Source organism: Pocillopora damicornis, chromosome 7, assembly GCF_964200805.1.
Source record: "Pocillopora damicornis chromosome 7, jaPocDami1.2, whole genome shotgun sequence".
Lineage (NCBI taxonomy): Eukaryota > Metazoa > Cnidaria > Anthozoa > Scleractinia > Pocilloporidae > Pocillopora > Pocillopora damicornis.
The window spans coordinates 18,816,278-18,825,735 of NC_142676.1; the positions used below are offsets into that span (position 1 = coordinate 18,816,278).

The window sequence follows — 9,458 nt, forward strand, 5'->3', positions numbered from 1 at the left end:
ATGCCGAAAGGAGCGAGAAAATGCGAAACGAAGAGAGTTGAAAGATACTTCATTTCAAGCACAAGAATTTGCGTTCAATGAATGCAGCACCGAGTTGGGTAAATTGTCAGGGAGGTATACACTGCAGTAATTTGGCATCTAGGCCATAAAACTTCCTTTCACAGAGAATGAGGTAAAGGAACTGGGGGCTCAATTTGAAAAAGCTTATGTTATTCTACAATGTCTTGGGGCAATAGATGGACTCACATTGAGATCAAACAACCCGCAATGAATATAACAGACTATGGAGATGTACATAAACCGAAAACAGCGTTATAATTTTAAATGTCCAAGCAGTGTGTGACTACCGTTACCAGCTTATTGATGTCATTGTAAAATGGCTTAGAAGTGTGCATGATGTGAGGCTGTTTGTTTGTTTTTTGATAAATTATTGTTTGAAAGGTAAAGGATTCCCTCCGAGCCAAAGGAAATAATAAAAGGTGAACTGCCTCGCACGACCTTAAGATCTGCATGAGGTAAGTCAACCAAAACATAAATGAAGTACCCGCATAATGATCACAGATCACATTTGTCATTCTTAGTAAATCACTCGGTTCTGGCTCTTAGGGAGCTCAGAAAGAAAATTAGTAAGTTAAATTTCCGCCCACACAGTTCAGAAAGTTGAAAGTAACTATCGTAGCTATCGACGTGAGGGAGCTCAGAGGGAAAATTAGGAAGTTAAATTTCCGCCTACACAGTTCTGAAAGTTGAAAGTAAAACGACCGCGATCTGACTTGCATACCAGCACAAGCTTTATATATGCATTTCAAACAAGTCCTTTTATTTGCTAAAGGACATTTTCCCTCTGAGCTCCCTCACGTCGATAGCTACGTAGCAGTTTTTCTCGCCCAGAGAAAATCGATCGATGCAAAGGCCTATCTCAGTTTCGCGTTTTACGCGAAACTGATAAATATAGATATTGAAATAGAGGAAATGGAGTTATTTGAATTATAGGCGCGGATTACTGCGGATAACCCCTACGTAAATAAACTCTTCGTTCTGGGGTTAACATGAACACTACCTGAACAAGTATTCCTTTACGCAAAGGTAAACAACTGTGCATGGCTATTTTAGGAAAAGGTGCGCTTTTTCTTCTTTCTTTGAGAATATTGCCTCAAGGGGACACACTCTAATAAGTATTTTACGTGGAATCATTTCGTGACGCCAACGTAAGGTTGGTTGAGACTGGATGAATCTCTAATAATCTCGGCCTTTTCATGTATGAGGATTAACAAATTCCTCGTCACGATTTTGTGACTACGCTTGGCATGGTTTTCTACTTCACCTGTTTGGAAATCTAATCCCACCTTTCAGCTTTACATATAAAAAAATCATCAAAGATTGAATTTCCGCTTTACTTCAAGGTGCTGGGAGGACACCATATTTGACCTTCATTACCGCTTGTGACGTTAAGGCTGGGTCTGAAACAAATATTATCTGTCAGGGGAGGGGTTAGTAAGGGCGCTTATATTTTTAGGAAATAAATTCTTGTACGGGAGTTTTAATTCTACCGTAAAAACAGTATGTTGCCCTCTTTTAATATTTTATGAAGAAATATGTGAAAAATGTATTTCCGCGGTAAATCATGCAACTCTTTAAAATCAAAATAAATTTGATCTGAGCCCCTCTCCCTAAGGGGAAATTGGGTCCTTTCTAAGGAAATGACGTAATGTATGAAGATTAGTCAGTATTTCAGCATTAACCTGAGTGGTACCGTCGAGCGTTGAAACACGCTCTTTTTGGTTCATGGTGTTGTAGGGGCAATACTTTTACTGCAGGGTTTTTCAGATTTTAGATCGAAAGAGTTTTTTTGGTGATAGAAAATGCCGCTCGCTCCTATGGAGAGTTGTGGACATCGAGTAACAATCACGTCTTTCTGTTTCTGCTTCAGTTGTAACTGGATCTGTGGCTGAGATATTGCCGTCAATTCTATGGAATTCAGAAAATTTATTGTAAGTTTATTTAATAGTATTCTATCATCAACATTTATTTTACGTGAAAACAGAAATTGAAGCCAAGTTCTTGATTCAAAGCTAACAATTTATGGACAAGACCGTTGACAGCTCATTATCATTTCGTTTCACAGTGACGTTTTTTTTTACTTGTCATCGTGCTGAAGTTAAAACTAACGAACAAAAAAAGCGTTAAAAAAACGACAAGCAAACGCTATACTAGAAAAGGGAAGTCCCCTTGCGGCTCTTACTGTGGCAGACCTCTTAGAGGACTTGATCGAAATTCGTGTTAGGGGGCAAGCACAACATTGCGGTTCACCTGGCAACGTTTTGATCGTTAAAAATTTATTTTGTCCTGGCCTGAAACAAGATCCTAAATACTATTTTCAAATGATCACCTCTAGACTTAATCATTTTATCTGAAAATCGTTTCAAGGTGCTCTCCTAGATTGTAGGGTTAGGAAACATTATACCTTATTTAAGGTTCGTAGACATTTGATTACATAAGTCTTGGTAACAAATAAACCGTAAAACAAACCAAGCAAACGAAACAAAGAAAATCCATCATGGCACCGTCCCGTTCCGCTCGTTGCTGCCACAACTGCATCAAGACAAAGTGGTTCTTGACAACGAAAAACATCATTGAGAACAAAATAAAGAGACAGGCGAGGCTCACGATCTCAGTTATTGACACTGTACTAAACTGTAAATCTCTGACTGAAATCTTCTATCCAGAGCAATAAATAGAGCTTCTGCTCGTAAAAGGAACCAAGTAGAAGTGGTCAACTTAATGAACCTTGGATGTATTTTTTTAGTTGTATATAGCTGTGCCTCCAGAGGATTAGAATATCCACGCGACCATTGTGTCAAAAAGAAAGTCAATTAAAACATCAGTTTATTTTTTCCTTTCGCGTGCTTTGTTAATACAAATTAAATCCATTGGCATTAAAACAACTGTTTCCTTACTCGGAAGTGGTTAGATCAAATGACCACCACAAACCGTATAATATCAAGCCAAGCTTTAATAATTATTCGATCTAAAAGAAATACATTTATAATTCGTAATTAGAACAAACGCAAATCAAGTCTTTATCTTATAACTAAACTAAAAAACTTCAGTATAAACTTACTTCTGTGGCGGGTCGTTACAACAGTCTCACTTTACGGGTTAGCAATAAAATGATTAAGTCACGTAAATAATCTCGCAGAAAAAAATGTATAAGGGGCGAGGAGCTTTCGTCCAAACAGGAAGATATTGATCGAACATTTCCACCAATTACAACAGCGAGATTTCCGTTATAAAATTATGAAGTGGCGTAAACGATTTCTCAGAAACAAGAATGGATAACGGGAGGAAAGTTTTCGTCAAAATGAATGCAATGAATACAACATATTATAGAGGTCTATATAAACCGAAAACAGCGTTATAGTTTAAATGTCGAAGCAGTGTGTGACTGCTGTTATCAGTTAATTGATGTCAAATTATTTCTTGGAAAGTGGAAGAATTATATTCCTTCTATGCTTAAGGAAATAAAGGAGGATGAGGACATCATCCCAGTCTTTTTACGCGGAGATCCTGCCTACCCACTCATGTCCTTTTGGATGAAAGAGTATGCTAGTACTGTCCAAGAACAATATTTTGGTATCTTCTTCTGTAGAGCAAGAATAGATATTGAGTGTGCATTTGGCCATTTACAGGGATGGTCTAGTGCATTACTACGACCACTGGATATAAACCTTGCAGAACTTACTATTGTTATCTATGCATGTTTTGTTCAGTATAAATTTTTGTGAAATCAGCAAAGAGTCTGTATAAGAAGACAGAATAGCTGCGGTCATTGCATATGACAAGGATTCTCTTCTATTTTCTCTCTTATGTTTTCTAAGTTTGTCATCAAGAAGAGCTCTTATTTCAGCTGTTTTCTTTTGTCTATCAACACTCAAACTTGAAGATGAGTACGGACTATCCAGGAACAGATCGCAGTGCTCACTAGTTGGCATCGCCTCAGAATTTACCAAGTCAGTATTTGCTGTACCATCAGTGGAGGGAGAGCTTTGGGTAGAAATATTAGATAATTCAAGTCCTATGAAAACGCTGGCGTGGAAGCAAAGAAAACAATGCGTTTTTGATAAAATGAAAATGGAGCATCTTGAAAACGCATTAGTGGGGAAGGGGTTTAATTTGCGGCTTGTGTACTGAAGCCGTCGGATGCCGAGTTCAGTATTGTCCATATGCTGTACAATAAATACATTTTACCGAACGTTTTGGTGTATAGTATAGCTGTGAATTTTTTACGAGCTGCGCTGTATTTGAGACGAGCCCGCCGGTTGAATCAACTGAAACGAGTGAAAATGCTATGTGATATTGCACACCAAGACGTTTAGGAAACAATTGTTACCTAGACTACAAGTAGACCTCCAACCGGGAAAAGTTTCCAAGCCGCGGTGAGTAATTATTAATTTTCTTGGAATATTCGCTAAACTATTTAATTTTATCAGGCCTCAGCGACTCGAGCAAGAATGATGTTCTTTTCAAAATAAGATCAAAATAGAAGCTACAAAAATACCGGGCCAGAGAGCGACATAAAATGGAAAACTGACGAACGGATTTAAAGGCAGTTACAAAAATTGAAAGACTTCTACTCCTGTCACTTAATTTTGTAAGGGGTCATGAAGCACACCCTTTGTTTCCGTTTCACTTTAGAATACAATAGAAGCATAGCATGACCAAAACAACTCGTCTGCTGTTATTTAATCCGGAAATTTATTTCCGACAAAACTTAGCAATAATCATTGTAAGTCGTCAACGTACCTGATCGATACCTCAACTTATTCCCACTAATTATAATTTTTGAAACAATGAATAAGACCAACATCTTCGTGAAATAAATTTTAATGGATACATTACAGATATCTCAAACAATTCAATGATTATGGAACTATATTGAAACTCAAAGAATACAAACTGAGATGCCCTTAAAAGACCTTGAGACCCTATTTGACAAGAACGGATAACAACGCGAACCGAGCGCACTCAAATCTATTTTTATATAGTATTTTCCTAATGTCTTCAATTTTTTCTCCTCTCTAAAATGATGAATGTTAAAAAAGCAACGGATACATGATGTAAAAGGGTCAGCTCTGGAAAAGACCCGTTGGGATGAAAATGTGCAATTAAAATGATTGCATAATCTCTGCCTTTTTTCTTCTTTTTATTTTTTTATTTCTGCTTGCTCTGGAGAGCGTATATTCAAAGCAGTGACTGAAAATGTAAATATCTTATCAAGCGATAAAATAAGTCATTTTCAACATCTAAAAAACTGGTGATAGGAGTAGCTTGACAGAGCAGCGCAGGAAATTGGAAAAAAGGAGCGTAAAACTAATTGATTAATTTCTCTTACCTTTTTTGAAATGAGTTATTCATCGTTTTCTCGGGGAAGTGGGCGATTTGCCATTCTTTGATGAAAAAATATACTTGGCTCCATAGCCATACGCTGTGTACCGATCGCTGTCCCGATGTAGTAATCTCCTCCTGACTCCAGAACACCTCTCTGATGCGGTATAACATGCATCCCTATGGGAGCCATCTCACTTACTCTAGGCTGTAGACGCGTTTTAGCTGTCGGGCTCGCTCTGTCTTGTACATCCATCATGGCACCGTCCTTTTCCGCTCGTTGCCGCCCCAACTGCATCAAGACAAAGTGGTTCTTGACGACGAAAAACATTGTTAAGAACAAAATAAAAAGACAGGCAAGGCTCACGATCTCAATTACTGACATAGTACTAAACTGTAAATCTCTGATTGAAGTCGTCTATCCAAAGCAGTAGATGGAGCTTCTGCCGGTGAAAGGACCCGAGTAGAAGTGATCTACTCAGTGAACCTTGGATGTTTTTGTTTTAGCTGTATATGGCATGCGTCATACAATTAAAACATTCGCGTGATCATCGTCTGGAAAAACAAGTCAATCAAGACATCAGTCGACCGCCCGACATCAGTCTTTCCAGGTGTGCGTTGAAGCAAAATCGAGGAAATCCTTAACCTTAATTATAACCCTTATGCAGTTTCAGCTTTTAATTCAAATGAAATTTGCTTCGAGAAAGGCATGAGGGACGCATTTAAAATTCTGTGAAAACTTCATCCCTTCACAAAATAATTGTTTTTTTCCGTGTCTTGAAACTACTTTTAAAAGCCGCCATTTGAAAAGGTTACGGGCTAAGTTAGAACTAAAATCTGTACAAAAAAGTTTGACGAAACTAAAGCGTTAAAAGAAGGGGTAAGTCTATCATTTTACGTCAACACAGCCATGTCCATTTAAGCTTTGCGATGAAAGATTAACTTATGCGCGGCCGTCACCACCAAAAATACAAGGATGTCAAATAGAGTCAAGTTAGAACTAAAATCTGTACAAAAAAGTATGACGAAACTAAAGCGTTAAAAGAAGGCCATTTTACGTCAACACAGCCATGTCCATTTAAGCTTTGCGATGAAAGATTAACTTATGTGCGGTCGTCACCACCAAAAATACAAGGATGTCAAATAGAGTCAAGTTAGAACTAAAATCTGTACAAAAAAGTATGACGAAACTAAAGCGTTAAAAAAAGGGGTAAGTCTATCATTTTACGTCAACACAGCCATGTCCATTTAAGCTTTGCGATGAAAGATTAACTTATGTGCGGCCGTCACCACCAAAAATACAAGGATGTCAAATAGATCAGCAAATACAAAGATGGTGTAAGGATCAGCTGCAGGATAGCATAGCTAATAAAGGAATGGCATGGCCAAATTATAGACAGTCTAGTTTTCCTTCGTGAAACAGAACACCCTAAACATGAATAGTTTAGCCAAATGAGAAACGGTCTAGTAGCCCATGTTGAGTTGGAACATGAGATTGTGAAATGGACTAGCTCAATTACGAATAGCTTAGCACTCATTTGCAATACAGTACTCAAACGGTGTAGCGTTGCGTTAAACGGCTCAGGGTAACGTCGAGTAGCACAGCGTACGCACAAACGGTGTAGCATTGCGTCAAATGGCTCAGCCTAATTTAGAATGGTACAGCGTACACACATATGGTGTAGCGCTGTGGGAAATGGCTCAGCGTAATGTCGAATGGTACAGCGTACATAAAAACAGCGTAGCGTTGCATGAAGTGGCTTAGCATAATGTCGAATGGTACAGCGTACACACAAATGGTGTAGCGTTGCGTGAAATGGCTCAGCGTTGATGTAGAATGGTACAGCATAGACACAAATAGTGTCGAATAGCTTTGCAAAACATCAGACGCTCTATCTGAACATTAAATTGCTTAGTATTACTTGAAATATTTCGATGTTGTGGCGAATCGTCGTGGCGTGACGTGAAGGCCATGCCATTCCTTTATTAGTCACTAGTATACCTCTCGATGAGTGCATAGATATTGCGATTAGGTATATTTATCAAGGTAACCGTGGTCTTAAGATAAACGCCGCTGACCTAAGAAGGCTTTTTGCCTTTGCGACAACTGAAACCGGTTTTCTGTTTGAGGGAGTGTTTTACGATCAGATAGATGGAGTTGCCATGGGGTCCCCACTTGCTCCAGTACTTGCAAATCTCTTTATGGGACATCATGAAAAAACCTGGTTAGACAACTATTCATTATCTGAAGTTGTTTTCTACAGACGCTATGTCGATGACACCTTCTGTTTGTTCAATAATGAGAAGGACGCGGTATTGTTCTTTGATTATTTAAACACCAGACACCCTAGTATTCGCTTCACAATGGAAAAGGAAATTAATGAGAAATTATCGTTCTTAGACATATTGATTGACAACAGTAATCCATCCATAATTACTAGCGTCTACCGCAAGAAGACGTTTACTGGTCTTCTGACGAATTATTTTAGCTTCACTCCTATGATGTACAAATTAGGTTTAATAAGAACTTTGGTTGACAGAGTATATAAGATCAATAATTCCTGGGTTGGTTTCCACAAGGATGTACAAAAACTTATTTTCTTGTCACGGAAAAATTGTTTCCCTTCCAGCGTCATAGACAGGATTATCTCCAGGCATCTGGCCAAGAGCTATAATCCTTCTCCCACGCATAACGCCACATTAAACTCCGGAAAACCTTCTTCGCATTATTTTAAACTTCCTTATGTTGGGCGGTTTTCTGACATCGCTCAAACCAAGTTAAGGCAACTACTGAAACGTTATTGTAGACCTGATTTAGATATTAAGTTAGTCTTTAATACGTTTAAGCTCAGAAACTTGTTCAGTGTGAAAGATTCAGTACCACCAGGTCTACGTTCGCGTGTCGTTTATAAATTTTCGTGTGCTGGCTGTAATGCCAGTTATATTGGTGAGACCACTCGCCACATCTGTACACGGGTTCGTGAGCACCTCTTGTCTGATAAAACTTCACACATTTACAAGCACCTACAATCATCAAAGGCCTGTCTCGACTCTTGTGGTACAGAATGTTTCACCATTTTAGATTCTGCCGCTTCGAAATACGAAATTAAGATCAAAGAGGCATTGCATATTAAGTGGGACAAATAGTCTGGGAGCAAATGTCGTCCCGTGTGAAGTTCGTGCTGAAAGCAAACACCTAGTGTAAAAGTGTTCATTAGGACCTACTAAACATAAAAAGTTTTGGTGCCAGCTTTGCAACTTGCTCAGACGGCTTTTAAGGGGGGTTAAATTCTGACCCATGAAATCCAGCATGGAAACGAGGCTAAAACACATAATTCCTCATAACTTTGTTAATAATAGACGAAAATACACCAAACTTGCTCACATGATTGGACATGATCCTCCCTGTTGATTTATGCTAATTTACATAGGTCACGTGACCTAACGCATGAAAGCGAGGCTGAAACACATAATTTTCCATAAATTTGTCAAAAAAAATCCTTATCATGCCAAACTTGCTCACCTTAGTCAGTTAGACATCTTGCATCGATTGGTGCCACTTTGTAGTGTCACGTGACCCCATACATGGAAACGAGACTGGATATATCTGGTAGCATCGTGTAGGATGGCATTTGTCTAGCCAAATGTATTAACAACTACTGGGCAGATACATATCTGTTTATCCGAGTTCAGATATAAAAACTTCAACTAACCATCGTCATATGGCCCATAGCACAGGGACGAGACAGATAAAGCAAATACTGCGGAGGCTCCATTTGAGAATCTATCTTGTACACATAAATCAATAATTTTGCCAACTTATGATGCTGGTTCCATGTATTCATTTTCGCATGTATATTGGAACAAGGGCAGAAAATGAAAATAGCGACTATTGCTATTTTATATATACAGTCATGAAAGTCTTACTGAATATCTATATACATTGTTCTGTTGTCCATTCCTATGGAATTTTCTGTTCGACTTCGTCTTCATCATACTCATCATCACTCTCAGCATACTCGTTCTGGCAATCTTCAGAGCACAGACAGAGATCAGTACAGACAAGTCCGACT

At 38.5% G+C, this 9,458-nt stretch overlaps 1 protein-coding gene across 1 annotated transcript; it reads left to right on the forward strand.

The window, feature by feature from the left end:
• Positions 1–7,430: 7,430 nt before the first annotated feature.
• On the forward strand, positions 7,431–8,532 carry LOC149043016 (uncharacterized). Its single transcript, XM_089211934.1, has one exon. It carries the CDS (start codon positions 7,549–7,551, stop codon positions 8,530–8,532), a length of 984 nt encoding a protein of 327 aa, XP_089068060.1. The 5' UTR covers positions 7,431–7,548.
• The last annotated feature ends 926 nt before the right edge of the window (positions 8,533–9,458 follow it).

Excerpts from the sequence above, each read along its gene's own strand:
- LOC149043016 (XM_089211934.1), top strand. The coding sequence starts at position 7,549 with ATGGGGTCCCCACTTGCTCCAGTACTTGCAAATCTCTTTATGGGACAT.